This window comes from Vulpes lagopus, chromosome 7 (genome assembly GCF_018345385.1).
Source record: "Vulpes lagopus strain Blue_001 chromosome 7, ASM1834538v1, whole genome shotgun sequence".
Taxonomy (NCBI): Eukaryota; Metazoa; Chordata; class Mammalia; order Carnivora; family Canidae; genus Vulpes; species Vulpes lagopus.
The window spans coordinates 38917536-38936514 of NC_054830.1; the positions used below are offsets into that span (position 1 = coordinate 38917536).

The window sequence follows — 18979 nt, forward strand, 5'->3', positions numbered from 1 at the left end:
GGAGGGAGAAGTGACCAGGAGGTGGTTCAGGGTAAGATTCCAGGGTATTGGAAATGTTTCATTTCCTGACTAGGTGGTGTTTCTTTTTTGTAATTCATTGGATTATAAACTTTCAATCTAAGCTCATGAGGCCATTATTTTGCAAAAGACAGAGATGCTGTTTTGAATGGTCCAAAAACGTGACTGACATATGGGTTTGATAAAGTTCTTCTTGTCTTTAAATTATATGTTACCAAATGAACTATTTTTTGCATTTTCATGTGATATCCTTACCTTGTCACCTTAAGGATTTTTCTCTGATTTCCTATTTGCTTTATCCTTCTTCCCCTAGAAACATACAGCATTCCAAATATTGTATTAACCTGTATTTCTTTTTCTTTTTTTTAAAACCTGTATTTCTTCTTAACTACAATAAACATACCTATTTCTTCCACAAGTGGTTTTGCAGTCCTGGATTTTCTTGGTGCCAGAAGAGCAGTTAACATGTTCAGCCCCTCAAAATGCTGGCCAGGAGTTTCTTTGGGCAATCGAATGGTAAAAATTCCTTAAAGATAAATTCATTTTAAGCTTAGCTCTATTAAAAAATTCAAAGACTTCACAAATACATCTAAGAAATATGTATCTTAGTAAATTATAATTCTATTTCATGGGGCTTCAAAATTATGCCATTATATACTTAGTGAACAAAAACCAGGACAGAAAAAGGCTCAAGTAAGGCTTTTCAGAATCACTGATTCAGCTATCATCTCTATAAGAAATTAATCTGCTAAAGCTGCAGAATGCTTTAGTCTTATACAGTATCCTCTTAACCTATTGATAATATTAAAAGTCCAAGTCAAAAATCTCTAAAACTCAATGGCCTGAGAAGGTAGCAGCTTAGAATTAACCCGTAGCTACTTAAAAGATTTATTTCTGGACTAGAAGAGAAAAAAAATCAGGATATCTAATCCAATGAATAGCAGTAGTTTCAAAAACACACAAAATCTTAAAGCAATTATAGCTTAATAAAGTTCTCTGCTATCTCAAGAGACATAACTCCAAAGTCTAAGGAATACTCAAATTGTATGTACTTCTTTTCTTTCCCTGATTGGGCTTATCAACTTCATCTAGGCTCCCCTCATGAACTTACATTATCTGCTACTCTGAATTTTAAAATATTTAACTCTTTTCATTGTACTTAACCATACTCCAATACGGTTGACCCTTGAACAACATGGGGCTTAAGGCCTGACTCCCTGTACAGTCAGAAATTTGTGTATAACTTTGACTCACCAAAAAGTTAACATCTGATAGCCTACTGTTGACTGGAAGTCTTATCAATAACACAATTGATTAACACATACTTTGTATGTTATATGTATTACATACTGCATTCCTATTACAATAAAGAGAAAAGGTGAGATATTACCTCACACCAATCAGAATGGCAAAATTAACAACTCTGGAAACAACAGATGTCGACAAGGATATGGAGAAAGAGGAACCCTCTTACACTGTTGGGAATGCAAGCTGGTGCAGCCACTCTGGAAAACAGTATGAAGGTTCCTCAAGAAGTTAAAAATAGAACTACCCTATGACCCAGGAACTGCACTACTAGGTATTTATCTAAAAGATACAAAAATACTGATCCAAAAGGGCACCTGCACCCCTGTGTTTACAGCAGCAATCCCCACAACAGCCTAACTATGGAAAGAGCCCACATGTCTATCAACAGATGAATGGATAAAGATGTGGTATATATACAATGGAGTATTACTCACCCATCAAAAAATTGAAACCTTACCATTTGCAATGAACTGGATGGAAGTAGAGGGTATTATGCTAAGCAAAATACGTCAATCAGAGAAAGACAATTATCATATGGCCTCACTCATTTGTGGAATTTAAGAAACAAAACAGAGGAGCATAGAGGAAGAGAGGAAATAATAAAATAAGATGAAAACAGAGAGGGAGACAAACCATAAGAGACTCTTAATCATAGGAAACAAACTGGGGGGTCGCTGGAGGGGAGTTGGGGGGGAATGGAGGTAACTGGGTGATGGACATTAAGGAGGGCATGTGATGTAATAAGCACTGGGTATTATATGCAACTGATGAATCACTGAACTCTACATATGAAACTAATGATATACTATATGTTGATTAATTGAATTTAAATAAAATAATAAAAGAAAAAGAAAGAAAATGCTATTAAGAAAATCATAGGGAAGTGAAAATTCATTTTCGGTATGATACGGTATTTATTGAAAAAATCTGCATATAAGTGGACCTGCACAGTTCAAACCCATGTTATTTAAGGGTCAAGTGTATATCAGTTAACCCAAATACTTCCACATACACAACCTTCCTAAGCTCCTGGGTACTTTTAAATTTTAATAAATTTGTTTCAATATATAACTTATCTGCAATTAAAACCAGATTTACTACCTAGAAAGGCAGTTTCATTATATTTCATTATCATAGTAATTACATTGTGTTATAGGTTATAACTTTGTCATTTAACTACTTCATGCCATCCTTCCTCCCTTACCCTAGTTTACTAAGGTCAATAAACATTCACTTAATAAATTACACGAGTATATGTTCTTTTTCCACATCCACAGATAAAGGAAAATCCAGTGGCTTCTACAAAAGGAAAATAAATGGTTTCAAGGCTAGATAAAATGAAGGGTTTATCAATCATGAAAAGAAAATTCAGTCAGCCTTTAATGCCACTTCTGGACAGTTTCTCTCCCACCTACGCGTTATTAGGTTTTAAGTTTGAAAGCACATAAGAAAAATTCCATTCAGGGCTTATAAAAATCACCCACATCTTTTGTAATCACTTCATATAATCTGACTTGTAAATGCTTACTAAAAGTAGGGGAAGTAGAAAATAAACTTCTAGAAAAAAGAAACAGTAAACAACTTTAAAAACTGTAAAGCACTTGAAAGGACTGAGAAAATTATACCTATTAAGAAATCCACGAATAATAGGCACTAGGCTTGTTAAGAAACAATAACATGTGACCAGGACAGACTGCACTTGCAAAACATCTAAAGGTCCCCATCGAATCTTGAAGGATTACGACGTAGTTATGCTAACATGAAGAATCTAAAGAATAAACAAAATTCAAAAAGCAATACCTTTATCTGCATCATAGGATCCTTGTTCACTTCCATTTTCCACAACTCTTCCAGGAAGGGTCAATCTGCAAATTTAATATAAGGTTTCATAAAGTACTAAAAGCACAAAGTATAATAAATGACCATCAGTGATAATATACATTTACCTCTGAAATCTATCAACCATTTTATTTATTTTTAAATATTTTATTAATTTATTCATGAGAGACACAGAAAGAGACAGAAAGGCAGGGAGAAGCAGGCTCCATACAGGAGCCTGATGCAGGACTCAATCCCAGGACTCCAGGATCATGCCCTGGGCCAAAGGCAGGTGCTAAACCACTGAACCACCACGAGATCCCCTCTATCAACCATTTTAAAAGGCAATTCCCCAGCATTTCTTTAACATTTTACAAACTAAATAACTTACATTTTTTTTTCCTAGCTGAGAAATGAGAAATCACAGGTGACTCATTTTTCTGTTTGAATACTCCATAGTCACCAATAAAAGCAATACTGAAAAAAAAAGTGATACTTAAAAAAGAAAAGTCACAATAAATATTGGTTACCACTATTGTTACAACACTTTTGTCTTCCTAATGAATAAGAGACATTAATATACCTGATGCCTGACACACAGGGGCTCAAACAAGGTGTATTCACTGACTCCCACCCCACTAAAAAGAATTTTTAAAATGGAAAACAATTAAGAAACAACAAATCAATTATTTATTTTGGGCAAATTACTACTTAAGAAAAAAAAAGCAAAAGTTTTTCTCAAGTCTCATTATTACTATACAGAGATTTTCCCCCTCTTTCATATTAAAGGAAGTGAACTGATTTCCCTGTGCCCAGTTTTACTCTGATTCAGTCAGCCTTCCACTAAGGCTCCAAAAGAACTTTTCTTTTTTTTTTTTTTTTTTATTTATGATAGTCACAGAGAGATAGAGAGAGAGGCAGAGACACAGGCAGAGGGAGAAGCAGGCTCCATGCACCGGGAGCCCGACGTGGGACTCGATCCGGGGTCTCCAGGATCGCGCCCTGGGCCAAAGGCAGGCGCCAAACCGCTGCGCCACCCAGGGATCCCCCAAAAGAACTTTTCTAAAACAGAAACCAGACCATCACTTTCCTATTGAAAAAACTTCTACAGCTCCCTAACACCAACTAAATAATTCAAACTCATTGGTACCATGTATCAGACCAGCTCCCATTCTATTCCAAAGTAAAATATTAGGCTCCTTTCCTCCTATATCCCCCTTTTCCTTTTGCTTCCTATTCTCTCCTCCTCCTCCTCCTCCTCCTCAAAACTTGGCAGGTCCCAAAGGTACAGGGCTTCACAACCTAGTTACCTTTGATCTTAATAGTTTCTGGAGCTATAATGCATCTTCCAAACCAAAATACCTTCTAAGCCCAACATAAGGAGTCAGTTTGTGCTTGTTATAATGGTAACAAACACTAAATTTACAATCAGAATCTGAGTTGAATCTCAGCTCTGCCATTTACCACCTCTCTTTCTTTGTACAATTAGCTTCAAAGCTCATATTCCTCATCTGTTAAAAGGAAAACCAACAGAATGTATCCCAGGGTCACTGTGAGAAGGAAAGGAAAATGCAAGGGGCTTAGTGGCTAGTGAAACAGGTAAGCATTAAAAAAATGTAAGCTATTATTACCAACTTCCTTTTCCTAAACTCTTTGTAAGTATAAATTCTTACTGCATAATAGTGAAACTATATTTGTTCACAGACCTACCACCCCTACTAGACTCTAAATTCCTTAGGGAGAGAAGCGAGGTTTTATTCACCTCTGGTATACTGCAATGAACTGTATTTTCAAAGATGGCCTGTCTCATATCACTCCTCCCAACTGTGGCATATATGTCCTCTCCCCTTAAAACTGAGTGAGCTTGCAAGTGTCCATCGATAAATGAATGGATTAAGAAGATGTTATACACACACACACACACACACACACACACACACACACACACACACAGAGGAATATTACTCAGCCATAGAAAAGAATAAAATCTTACCACATGAAACAACATGAACAGATCCAGAGTATAATGCTAAGCGAAATAAGTCAGATGAAGACAAAATACCGCGTTTCACTCACATGTGAAATTTAAGAAACAAAACAAAGGAGGGAAAAGAGAGAAACCAAAGAACAGACTTTTTTAAAAGATTTTATTTTTTTTTAAGATTTATTTATTTGAGAGAGATAAAGGACAAGCAAGAGAGCAAGCACAAGGTGGGGGCGGGGGAGAGGGAGACAAGCTGAATCCCCACAGAGCAGGGAGCCCAACTTAGGGCTCCATCCCAGGACCCCAGGATCATGACATAAGCCCAAATCAAGAGATGCCCAACCAACTGTCTGAGCCACTCAGGGCCCCTAAAGAACAAACTCTTAACTGTAGAGAACAAACTGATGGTTACCAGAGGGGAGGTGAGTGGGAGGGATAGATGAAATAGGTAATGAGCACTGAGTAATGTATAGAATTGTTGAATTACTATATTGTAAACCTAAAACTAATATAACACAGTGTATTAAATATACTAGAATTAAAATTATTTTTTTTTTTTTAATTTTGGAACTGTTTTAACCAATATAATACAGCAGAATTGACAATGCGATTTCTGAGATTAGGTCACAAATGGTGACATGAACCTGCCTTGCCCGCCCCCGCCCCCCGCAATACTTGGCTATGAAACCTTCAGCTTCCGCCTCCCCAAAGGAGGCACAAACTAGACCATGCAAAGACCTCACACAGTAAGGTCCTGAGACTACACAAAAGGAGATGCCCTCCCCCAGCCACCAGCTCTGGCCCTTGCCGTTCCAGGTCCAGCCACAATATGACTACAAGTGAATTAAAAATCTCAAGTCAAAACAGCCCAGCCAAGCCCTTACCTGTTCCTGACACACAACCAGAACAAGCGAGTTAAATAATTGTTGTTTTGCAACATTAAGTTTGATTGGTTATGCGGCAAGAGAAGACCGGAACAGTAGGCCCTCATAATAAATATCTACTGTCTACTGAACAACTGATTGCCTGGTAATAAAAACTATGCATGCATTATCTCAATCTTCAAATCCACTCTTTAGGATCCCTAGTATTAGTCCCATTTTACAGATTAGGAAACTGAGACTGAATAACTTGCCCTAAGTCCCAGAACTGTTACGGTACTAGGACCCAGGTGTGCCTAATTCCCAAGCTCCTGCTGCTACCCAAGCATATGAGTTCATGTGAAGAATACTCTTTAAACTGTTTCACACACAACCTCTTATTTGGTCTTCATCAAAACTCCCAAACATAAGCAAAGTGGTTTTTACTTTGAAATTTCTGTGAATGTATTTTTTATTTTACATTCCTAATCTCATTTAAGATCTTTTCTCAGGGCCTCTGATCCCTCATCTACAACATATGTAAATAACAGAAGCTACCTCGTAGTACTGTCTGTCCTAAAATCAAATGAGATCGCCCACCTTAAGTATTAACCTGAAGTAAAACATTCAGTAAATGTCTGCTACCACCAACACCATCTTCTTCCCATTCTTCATGTCTTACCTTAAATACCACCTCTTCAGAAAGTCTTTCTTTGGCCACTTTGTATTTAAATAGACTCCCTTTTCTTTTCTTTTCTTTTGTTTTTTTTAAAGATTTTATTTATTTATTCATGAGAGAGAGAGAAAGAGAGAGGCAGAGACACAGGCAGAGGGAGAGGCAGGGTCCATGCAGGGAGCCCGACCCGGGACTCCATCCAGGCACCCAGGATCACCTCCTGGGCCAAAGGCAGACACCAAACCACTGAGCCACCCAAGTGTCCCCTACTTTTTATTTTCTAAAATAAAATGCTAAAAAAAAAAAAAAATTAAACAAAATAAAAATTAAAATGCTCAGTGCTCTCCACCTCCCTTTGGAGCACTTGACACACTTTGTAGTTACATGTTTACTTGTCCGTTTGTTGTTCTCTCCCTACTAGAATGTAAACTACATGAGACACCACCACATCCCCAAAACTGAAAACCCATTTATAAATAAATAAATAAATAAATAAATAAATAAATAAATAACAAGAAAAGTGCAATATATGCAAGTAGGTGGACTAAGTCGGGGCCTAAGGGAAAGGGAGCAAAACTGGATCCTCTTGACTCAAGAGGAAGTTTTGATTAGGAAAGCACATGGGCAGGAAGGAGAGGTCGCAGGGAGAAACTAAGAGAATGGATTTTTACCAAGCAGGAAAAAGGGAAGGATAAGGGATGGGCCATTTTTTAGAAGAAAATACTCCAGCGGTGTCCTCTGTAAAAAAGAGGCTGATAGGAACGCCCATTTCCAAGGAGTGAGGTCAAGATTGGAGGAGATGGTGCATACCCATCAATACACTTAGCCCGCGTGGCTTCAGGCGTTTGAGGGAGCGGTTAGCTGTTACCACGGTTGCTATGGTTCTGCAAAGGAGAAAAATGCAAAAAAATGCAAAGAAAAAAAAATGCAAAAAAATGCAAAGAAAAAAAAAATGCAAAAAAAAAAAAAAAAAAAAAAGCAAGCAGGCGAGGGCTGACGGTACGACCTTCCTGGGGGAGGTGCGAGAACCAGGCTGACCCGACCGAAGCTGCACGGGCTCCAGGGCTCCCAACGCCCCAACGCCGCGCCTTACAGTCCCCGCTGGGGATTTTTAACAAAGTCTAAGGAGGGAACGAGCCGCCGCGGGCGCGCGTCCCAGATGCTGCGGAAACCTCGGGAAAAGGCAAGGGACGCCGTCCCGCCCTGTCCTCCTCGCTCGGTAAGCAGGCACCGGAGGCGAAGGTGAAGAAAATGAGTGAATCCGTCAACTCCTCACCGCCCCCCCCCCCCCCACGTGTGCGCTTTTCCAGAGCGGGAACTCGCCTGAGAAAGTACGGCTTGGCGTAGAACCTGAAGTCCACCCCCTCGAAGTACACGTCGAACTCCGACACCCGGGCGTAGGGCACGCGGATGGCGACCGTGAGGAAGGCCGGGTCCTGGCTGAGGTCGAACGCAGGAGTTAACATGCCGACTCCGCTGCCACAGCCGCTCCAGTCAACCCACGCCGCCGGCACCCAGCCGACCCGCCAGCGAGCGCGCTTCCGGCACCAGAAGGAAGTGCTCCTGCGTGAGGCAGGAAGTCCCGCCCCACGCCGGTCTCCATGGAGACCAGACGCTGCTAGCGGCGAGAGGGCGTGGAGCTTGAGGATGGGACCACAGGAATGCGACCAAGGGGCATAACTTCGGAAAAGCGGGGACAAGCGTCCTCCTGCGATGCACCAAGCCTGTTTCGAGATCCTAAGAGATTATCCGTGGCAGGCATTGTTGGCTTTGCAGGTAGGCAGACCTGCGTGTTTGAATCCCTTCTCGGCCGTTTCTCAGCTGTAAGGTCTTGGGGAAGTTGCAAGACCTCTCTATGCTTCAGATAACTCTTGTATTAAATGATGATAATACTGGCCCGGTGAAGAGGTCAGAATAACATGAAGTTATGCAAGTAAAGCCCTAACGACGTACCTGGCAAGCAGTCAACGCTCCCTGTGTGCAAGCGGTCACCGCAGGAGCCACAGCCCTGTCGTTACTGTGGTTTTCCTTAGCTCTCACCTGCCTTGTCACCGATTCCCTTTTCTCCCTCCCCCTTCCGTCTTTGTCGGTTTCTCTCTCCCTCCCTTTTCCTCTCCCTCTCTTTTTCTGCTACTTCTCTCCCCTTCTGAATTCCTTGTTTATTTTTGTTCACAGAGTGTCCACCCCACTAACCTCCCTGACTCTGTACTGTGAACGCCAAAGAACACGACTCAGAGAGGTTAAGCACCATATCTTATAATCATGCATCTTAAAATTACCAGAACATCAGATTCTTCAACCCTGTTAGTGCCTGCATTGACAAGCTGCCGTTCCTCTGTACCCCTTCTTGCTTTTTCTCACTTTTCTCCATACACTTTAGTCCATGCTCCTCATAGTCTCCCAATGCTAGTCCCACTCATCTCCCTTTTCCCCCTACCTATTCCCTTGGCCTGCCTTCCTCTCATTATGTTTCCTGTTATTCCACCAGAAACTTAGAGTAATCGGGAAACAGTATTTACCTCCCGGCTTTCAATGTCAATGGAAAAGGGATGAGAGTCATCTCTGTGGTAGTGAGTGGACCAGATAAATCCAAAAGCCTTTTCGACCTCCAATTTTTACGAATCTTGAAAATTAATTAGGACTCCGAAAAACATCAGCAGGAGCAAGTAAAACAAAAATTTCAAAATAAAACGACTCTGCTTAACTCTGGGAGTCTTGATAAACATAAAATAAGAGGCTCTGTGTGAAACAATGGAAAGAATACTCTTTAAATATTCATCTATTTCCTGGGTAGCGGGGCAGCCCGGGTGGCTCAGCGGTTTAGTGCCGCCTTCAGCCCAGGGTGTGGTCTTGGAGACCCGGGATCGAGTCCCACGTTGGGTTCCCTGTATGAAGCCTGCTTCTCAACCTCTGCCTCTCTCTCTCTGTGTTTCTCATTAATAAATAAAATCTTTAAACATATATATTATTTCCTGGGTAGCAGGAGGATCAATTGAATTAGTTGGATACTTACCATGTGCCAGCACTGTGTCAAATCCTTTATAATGATCCCCTTTATCCCTTCTGACTGCTCTTTGAAGCAGGCAATCTATATCCCCAGCGCTCACACAGGAACACACTGCTGTAAGTGGTGCCTGGTGCCATGGGAATTGAAACCCAACTGGGCCCGCGACTCTAAAATACTATAGTTTCCTCCCTCCAATATTACCACCTACCCAACTGTTCCACATTCTGAGTCTAAGCCTTCCTGCTGTAGACCATAATGAGCTTTACAAATAATAGGTGCCCAATATTGGAAATGAATTGGGGCAAACTTGGAATTAGCAAAGCTCTCAAAAGGTCCCTTCAGATACGCCTTTGGCTAGATAATTTCAAATTAGCTTATCTAGAAAGAATCTTTACTTCTACCAGGGGACCTCATTCCTGTAGGTGACAAGCATTAATATTTTTAAATTATTAATGCCAAAGAAATATCTGAGGCTGAAGCTATTCTCACCATGGGGACACTGTAAGTGAAAGCACTTTACAAAGTAGACCTGTACACTTCCTAGATATTTTATTCTGTGTTTGGCCATACACTTGTACACGCACACACATACACACACACACACACACACAGGACTGCAATACAGATAAAGAGACTATATGATTCACTGCTGCTGTTATTTGTAAGAAATATATTGCATCTCCTATAATCACAAAATACTGACAGTTGCAACTAATTTCTAATTAGTGGTAAATTACACAAGTTAAATACATTTTAAAAAAATAGAATGTTTTAGATAAATTTCCCTCTACTGCCATCTAACTTTGGTCCCCTTTTCCACTTCCCCAAAGTTAATTCCTCTAGATAAACTTGCAAACTTTTTATATTTCTATATGCATTTCTAAGCACCTGTTACTTTATGTTTGCATATGCATGGGCACGTTATCACACAATAGATGTAAATCTATCGTACATGTTGTAACGATAGATGTAATCTCTTGTAAAATGTTGTAAGTGTACAACATTTTATTTTTTTACTTTGATCATTTTTCAGACCTGTGTATTTTAGACTCATGGATCATGTTGAGTCAGTTGAGTTTCATGTCTAGATATAGAAATTGCTTGAAAATCAAGACATTATTTCAACATTTCATGTTAACTCTGGTGTAAAGGAAAATCAAACAGGAATGAATTTTTTATCATTTTTTGAGTCATTCAAAGGGTACAGTATTTGTTTTCTTCTTTTTTTTTTTCTTCACACTTTTGGATGCCCTTTCAGTGTTTTAAAAATAGTTTTTTCATTGGTCACCTTATTGAGGACGTGTATATAATTTACTATCTCTGGTTATATTAAATTAGCCTATCTTCTAACAAACTTGATTGTAATCTGCAAGGTTCAAAATTAAGTGTTAAATTTAAAAATACACTTTCTATAAACAGTTCCAATTTCAGCCATACGACAAAATTCTATTGTTACAGCACTCTTTTAATGGTGAAATGCTCCTTGTTTCCAGAAGGTGGCATTCATATAGACGATTAAGACAGTGTTATCACAAAGAACAGAGTTTTAACTTACGTTGGAAATAGCTTCCTTAAAAAGCTAATTATAGCTCTAGTTCATTCTCTGAGCCATTTTTGGGAAGTGGTGGGATCTTACACAGAACTTGCAAACTACACCTTAACCACTGTTATTATTTTGGTGTACCTCCTTTCAGATTCCTATTCATAAAAGTACAGAAAGATTTTTAAGCAAAAATGGTATCATCTCTATATTTTTACTTTTTCACCTAATGTAGCATTACAATATTTCTGTTTGACTATTTTTTTGGTCAATAATATTGTGCCATAATTTTACCCTTCTTATTTATCTGTGTTAGTATCATAACACTTAAAAGATGAACAAACAGATGATTGGTTTTGAGGGAAGAAAAAAATGAAACCAATAGTAGAATCATAAACATAGATCACGACCCAGGAATAAAAATACAAAAGTTAGAAAACAAACTAGATAAGACATTTTGAAGCTTGAAAAAAGTTATCCTTTTATAGAACAGTAGTATGTACTATAAAACTAGACATCCTAAGTTTTGCCATTCCCAGTTATAAACTGCTTCCAAGAGGGCTTGGATGAATTCTTGGATAATGTACAGATGAATACTGGATTGTAAAAGAGGCTTAAGGGATGGTCCCAACAGGATATAGACAGAGCAGACCATGAGTCTCCAGTGTTTTTTAAACCCGTTTTATAGTTAAGCACAACTTTTTTTGATCATCACATAAATCCTTCAGCCTATTCAAGTTATGTAGTTAAAAGAGCCCAGCACTGACAATAACCTAGCGCAGTGATGAGTATTTCAGGTAGGAGTTAGTCCAATTCCGATTTTCTACAAGTTCCCTAAAGCTCTGAAGAAAATCCAAAGTGGCTGCCATTGACACCAGTAAACTTTTTGCAACATGTTTGTGTAGTGTGTAGCTAAGGGCTTAGCAACATATATTTCAAGATGCTTAGTCCCATCCCATTAGATGAAATGCAGACCACTTAGAAAGGCTAACCAAACAGCATTCCAAGCTTCCTTCATTGTTAAACATCATATATCTAAAGGATATCTACAGGAGATGTTTTGATGCCCTGCCCAGATGACCTTAATGGAAATAGGGAATCCATCTGTCACTAGCAGCAAATGTGGTTAATGGCTTGCCCTTGACCCCTTCTCCAAAAAACTGCCCTAATCCAGTGTTTGTCCACCCCAAGTATTTCAGGAGATAATGCTTTGTTGTGGGCAGCTGTCCTGTGCACTGTAGGATGTATAGCAGCATCCTGGCCTCTTAACTTCCCAATGCCAGTACCATCCCTGCTATTGTGATAACCACAAATAACTCCCCAGACTTGGCCAAATGTCTCTCAGGGGACAAATTTGCCCACGGTTGAAAATGACCTAGATTGATTGGAGGATACAGGAAGTACTTCTCACCATCACCACCACCACCACTACTCTGCCATCCAGGCCCACAAAAATGAAGACTGATCTGGGGCAGATACTGCCTTAAATGACATATTTGACTACTCAAATATGGCTTATGCTCCAGGGTTCCTTTTGGGATCAGGCCAAGAGTAGTTTTCCCCAAGTCCATATCCCTGTTCAGTTCTTTCCTTTTCCCTGTCCTTCTTCACATCCTTCCTTACAGGTTTCTCCTATAAATGCCACCTGGATAAATCACATGCATCCAAATTCTTGTCTCAGGCTCTGCTTCAGGGAAATAAATCTAGGGCACCTGACCCATGAGTTCATCTTGAGAAACTCCTTCCTTCATGTTCTTTACACTTCAGCAGAACTACTAGAAAAAAGGATCTACAATATCTACCAAAAATACATGACAAGTTTTTATGTAACTTTTTAAAGTTCTCATAATCTAATTATTAATCATTAATTATTATTAATCTAATTATTAACCATAATTAGTTATGATTAATCTAATCTTTTCTTTGATTCAAAGTGAATGTGTTTTTAGTCCATTGTGCAGATCTAAATGCACCTCTTTTGGCATCAAAGATTATAGTAGGATTGTATACTGGCACAACTACCTTTAAAAATTATTTGGGGCTGGGATCCCTGGGTGGCGCAGCAGTTTGGCGCCTGCCTTTGGCCCAGGGCGCGATCCTGGAGACCCGGGATCGAATCCCACATCGGGCTCCCGGTGCATGGAGCCTGCTTCTCCCTCTGCCTGTGTCTCTGCCTCTCTCTCTTTCTCTCTCTGTGACTATCATAAATAAAAAATAAAAATTTAAAAATAAATAAATAAATAAATAAATAATTATTTGGGGCTAAAAAAATAAATAAAAATAAATAAATAATAAATAAGGAAATAATAAAAATAAATAAATAAATAAATAAAAAATTTAAAAAATTTAAAAAATTTGTTTGGGGCGCCTGGGTGGTTCAGTGGTTGGTAGAGCATCTGTCTTTGGCTCAGGTCGTGATCCCAGGGTCTGGAGATGGAGTCCCGCATCAGGCTCCCTGCAGGGAGCCTGCTTCTCTCTCTGCCTATGTCTCTGCCTCTCTGTGTCTCTCATGAAATAAATAAAATATTTTTAAAAAACTAAAAATAAAATAAAAATTGTTTGGCGGTATATGCTAATAAACATATGTATGTCTGTATACATATATGCCTGCAATTCCTCTCTTAGACATATAACAGAAATGAGTGGTAATCATCCATCAAGAGAGATGTACAGGAATGTTCATAAATGCATTATTTATAATAGCCCAAACTGTATATAATTCAAGTACCCATAGAGAGTACAATATACAGGGGTATCTGGGTGCTCAGTTGGTTAAGTGTCTGCCTTCTGCTCAGGTCATGATCCCAGAGTGGCAGGATCAAGCCCCACATTAGGCTCCCTGCTTAGAGGAAAGTCTCCCTCTGCCTCTTCCCCAGCTCATGCACCTGTGTGCGCACTTTCTCTCTCTCAAATAAATAAATAAATAAATAAATAAATAAATAAATATTTAAAGAGTACAATAGACAGATTGTGGTATATTCCCTCAGTACTGCCACACAGCAATAAGGATGAACTCCTACTATACACAACACGCATGAACCACATAGGCACGTTAAGTCAAAAAGGCAGATCCAAAAGAGTTCATACAATATGTTGACATTTTTACACATGTGCATATTCATGTAATCCGCTCCCAAATTAAAAAGAGATTTTGTGCATGGCTAGAAAACAGTCAGAAGATTTGGACCACTCGTGGATGCTGGGAATCTAGGCTGCTGATGGCTCACAGCTGTGTCCCTCACGGAGGCTTGCCCTTGCCTGCAGAGAAGTGCCTTGCACCAAATTACCCCTCTCCAGAAGGCTAATACCTGATACAAAGGCCTGGCCTCCTGCCTCATATGGGAGAACTTTGAAAGTCATCCCCACTCCAGAACTTCCTATAGAATTAACAGAGGCCTTGGTTGTAATTCCATCTGTCCAGTCCCACCTTCCCTTTCTTACAGGTATACTCCCAAGAGCATCCCCCCAAAACTGTATGCACTCAACTGTCCTCAAAACTGTTTCCTAGAGCCCTAATCTAAGATGCCATCTGTGCTACAGATCTATCCTTCCAAAAAGATTGGAATCACCACTTTCCTCTAATACTGAAATCCCCAAATTAACTCAATGACCTCTTTCTTGATTTTCCTGAAGGATCATTTCCTGGCATTTCTTCACTTTGAGGGGTCGTACTGCCATGATTTTGCCTATATTTTTTAAAAACTGTTACTGGGGCTCTCTGTCTTCCTGAATGCCTTTTGAGTATTGCAACCACTCAGAAGAAAACCAGTCTTGTGAAGAAAATGGTCAATAAAACTATGAGCTCTAAGCAAGAGAAAAATAGTTTCCCCTGCAATTTGAAACAATCTCTTTTGATTATATGTATTGTAAACTCATTATAGACACTTCTCTATAAAGTTACAATGGCATAACTGGATTGTTTTATATTGTTTTCCCAGAAGAGTTCACATTAGTCACTTTTTTCCTGAAAAAAGGATAAATCCTGTCAACAAGATTCCCTAGTGTTTAAAATGTGGGTAGTAATTATGTTATTGTCAATGGTACATAATCAAGACATAGCCTTGGATACTTCTATCAATCTTCTCTTTTTGCTTTGCTCCATTCCGCTCTCTGGTTTTATATATTCAGGGTTCCTTCACCTCTCAATTGATTTACACTTCTTTTCCTACATTGACATTTTTTTGTTTCATATAAATTTTTTCTCTTTATGGGTTTTGTTTGTTTATACTTATTTTTTTTGATCATTTCAATACTTAACAACCATTTTACTGTGATTTTTAAAATCATAATTTGTAGCCAATTAGATTTACTCTCTCTTTAGACATAAAGAAACACAGGAAACAAGAAAACTTCAACTTAGGTCTTTACGGCATCAGAAGTCTGCAGCCAATAGAATCTGAATAGGCATTTTAGAGCCAGTTGCCTCCGTTATCATAGTTAATGTAAATTTTTTTCATTCTGAAAAATAATTTTTTAAAGATTTTTTTCATTTATTCATGAGAGACACAGAGCGAGAGGCAGAGACACAGGCAGAGGGAGAAGTAGGCGCCCCATGGGGAGCATGTTGCAGGACTCGATCCCAGGACCCCCAGATCACAAGCTGAGCCAAAGGCAGAAGCTCAACCACTGAGCCACCCAGGTGCCTCTCATTCTAAAAAATAATGCTTAAGCACTTCACTTTTCCCTTGGGCAACACTGCTCCCAATTATAATAAGTTTGTGGTCTATATTTAGTCAACAATAATAGCTGGCATTTATTGGTTGCTTATTGTATACTCGCTATTTTTTCAAGTGATTTCATCCCCTTATCAATTCTATGAGGAAAAAAGCTATTCTGTCACCAATAATATTGTCTAAATGAGGAAACAGACTTGGAGAGGTTAAGTGGTTGCCCAAGTCCCAGGGCTTGTAAGTGACACAGCCAGGATTAGACCCCCTGAGCTTGTCCTGCCTTCAGCCCACTGTCTATAAAACACGTGCTTCTACTCTTAATGTTCTGGGAAGAGGGAAAGAAAAGTGAGTGGAGATAATAAAAGGTGAAAGACGTGATTCCTAACATCAAATAATTCAGACTTTTGTTAAGAAAATAAAACACAGAACGATCAGCAGTTGTGGTAGCCAGTTTCCAAAGATGCCTCCTCCCCCAATGAGCCACTACTCCCAAGGACCTCTTGTTTGGTCCTTTCCCACAGTGAATTGGGGTTGGCTCTGAGTAGCTTAGAGAATGCAGAAGAGGTGACACTGCATGACTTCTTAAGGTCAGGTCATAAGTGGCCTTGCCACTTCCACCTTGCACTCTTGCAACATGTGCTCTGTGGGAGGCTAGCCACAGTGTAAGAAATCCAACTACCCTGAGACCACCATGCTGTGCGGAATCCCAGCCTAGCTCCAGCTGCTCAGCCATCCCAGCCCAGGCACAATTCATGGGAGTAAAGGTGCCATCTTGGACAGTGGAGCCCCAACAGACTCCACATGGAGACTAGGGGAAATCTAGCATCTGCCAGAAACAAGGAGCCAGACTTATGGCCCCATCCCAGCCACCTCCAATCCTTCGAGCAACCCCAGCTGACGCCCCAGCCATGTGAGAGGAGAGATAAGCCATCCCCACTGTGCCTACCCTAATTCCTAATTCACACAATGGTTAGCATAATAAAATGGTTGTTATTTTAAGTCATTGGGTTTTGGGGAGGTTTGCAATGCAGCTACTGATAAATGACACAGCAGTGAGAGACAACAAAGGGTGTACAGATTAAGTTAGGGAGATCCAGAGATAGAGAAATACTTGGGGTTGGAACAATTAGAAACATCTCATTTCTGATAACAAAGTCTGGGGCCTGAGCAAAGGCTCCAGGGAGAAAAAAAGGCAGATAAATAGTGGAGAACCAGGTCACCTTATCTGATACGAAGACTGCAAGAATTGAAGCAATAAGCAGTAGGGTTGGAAAAGCGTCTAGGGCAAATTGGTGAGGCTAGTGAGTGCCAAGGAAAATAACTTTCCAGCTGAGTGGGGCTATGAAAAACATCTAGTACAACTCGATTTTTTTTTTCTTTTCTTTCTTACAAATCAGGAAACTTAAACCTAGAGAAAGAAGCGATTTTGGGAGGGTCATGTAGTGGGTTGGCACAGAAATTAATACCAAGGCTAGGGTGTGGTCTCTTTCCTCCAGGAGCCCACAGTTAGGGAAATGGGAGCACTGTTTTGCATCTATATCTAGATAAGCTTTCTCCCCTGGCATCAGAGGTACCACAGTAAATCCATCCTAGCAGATCGAGACAGCCACTGCAGCATTTAAAGCCAACTGCCTTAATTTGTAGCTCTAAAGTGTCTAACATTCTTACCTCATTTCCTTCCTCCACCGTAGAGGCCAAACCAGACAGACACTCTACACCTTTCTGTGTCTGAGCTTTCACCACATTCTCCATTAGGTTTTTCCTTTTTTAAACAACTGGATCGAGGTATAATTTACGTTTCATAAAATCCACTCGGTTTTAGGTATGCTCTTCAGTGATTTTTAGCATTGAGTTGTGCAATCCTCGCCATTGTCCAGTGCATGATATTTCTGTGGTCCCAGTAAAATCTCTGCCCATTCACGGTTTGATCCCTGTTTCCATTAGGAGCTGCAGACAACAAATAATTTACTTTGTCTCACAAGATTTGCCTTTTATGCCCATTTCAGATAAATGGGACTAGACAATAAGTGGTCTTTCATGTCTGGCTTCTTTTATGTAGCCTGTTTTTGAGGCTCCTCCATGTTACAACACACATCAGCATTTCACCTCTGTTACTGACGAATGTATCCACTGTACTGCATTGTTTATCCATTTAGTTAAGCGACCTTTGAGCTATTTACACTTTTTGGCTATCGTGAATCAAGTGGCTTCTATTAAATTTTACCAGAAGCAAGGATTGCTTGGTATAGAAAAATTAGCAAAAGAAGTTTTGAGGATTTTGAGGGGATTGCTTATTAATAAAATGAGAAAACACAGAAAAACATGAAGATGAAAATAAACTCATCATTCAGATACACTCACACTATTAATATTCTACACTTTTTTGCTAAGTGTATATATTTTTTTCTTTATAATACCATATCATAATACTTTTTTAAAAACTATTTTATTAAAAAAAAAACTATTTTATTTTATTTTTAAAGTTGACTCCATGTTCAATGGAGGGGCTTAAATGACCCTGAGATCAAGAGTTAAAATAGTTAACTCTAAAATAGTTAAAAAACTATTTTATTTTATTTTTAAAGTTGACTCCATGTTCAATGGAGGGGCTTAAATGACCCTGAGATCAAGAGTCACATGTTCTACTGACTGAGCCAGCCAGGTACCCAGGTAAATACATTTTGATAGCTTATTTTAAAATAAATGTTGTTGTGAATAATTTTTTTATCTCAGTCACATTCTGTTGAACTGATATACCACAATTTAATCCCAATTACGAGATAATAGTTTATCCTAATGATTAGATAATTCAGATCTATCCAATTTGTTTGCCATTATAAACAGTATTAACTGTTGCTATACTCAGAAAAACTATCTCCAGACATAAAACTATTTACTTCTGTTTTCTTTCAGATATTTTATGTTAATGGTTCACATTCAACTTTTTCTTTTATCCTGAAGGTATTTTGGTGCTTACTCCAAAGCCATCCTTCCACATTGACTTAAAAAGCATTCTTTATTGCACAACACAGATAAATATTGGCCTGAATTCAGGCACTTGGGTGGCTCAGTCAGTTGAGCATCTAACTCTTGGTTTA

General features: G+C 39.3%; 1 protein-coding gene across 1 annotated transcript in view; it reads right to left on the reverse strand.

Annotated features, from left to right (window-relative positions):
• SHQ1 (SHQ1, H/ACA ribonucleoprotein assembly factor) overlaps positions 1-8193 on the reverse strand; it is a 101010-nt gene extending 92817 nt beyond the window's left edge. The window contains exons 1-3 of the mRNA XM_041764089.1: positions 7988-8193; positions 3127-3191; positions 422-544 (exon numbers count right to left, since the gene is read on the reverse strand). Coding sequence (XP_041620023.1) covers positions 422-544; positions 3127-3191; positions 7988-8130 — 331 coding nt within the window. The 5' untranslated portion in view covers positions 8131-8193. The remainder of the gene's footprint in view (positions 1-421; positions 545-3126; positions 3192-7987) is intronic.
• Between the last annotated feature and the right edge of the window lie 10786 nt (positions 8194-18979).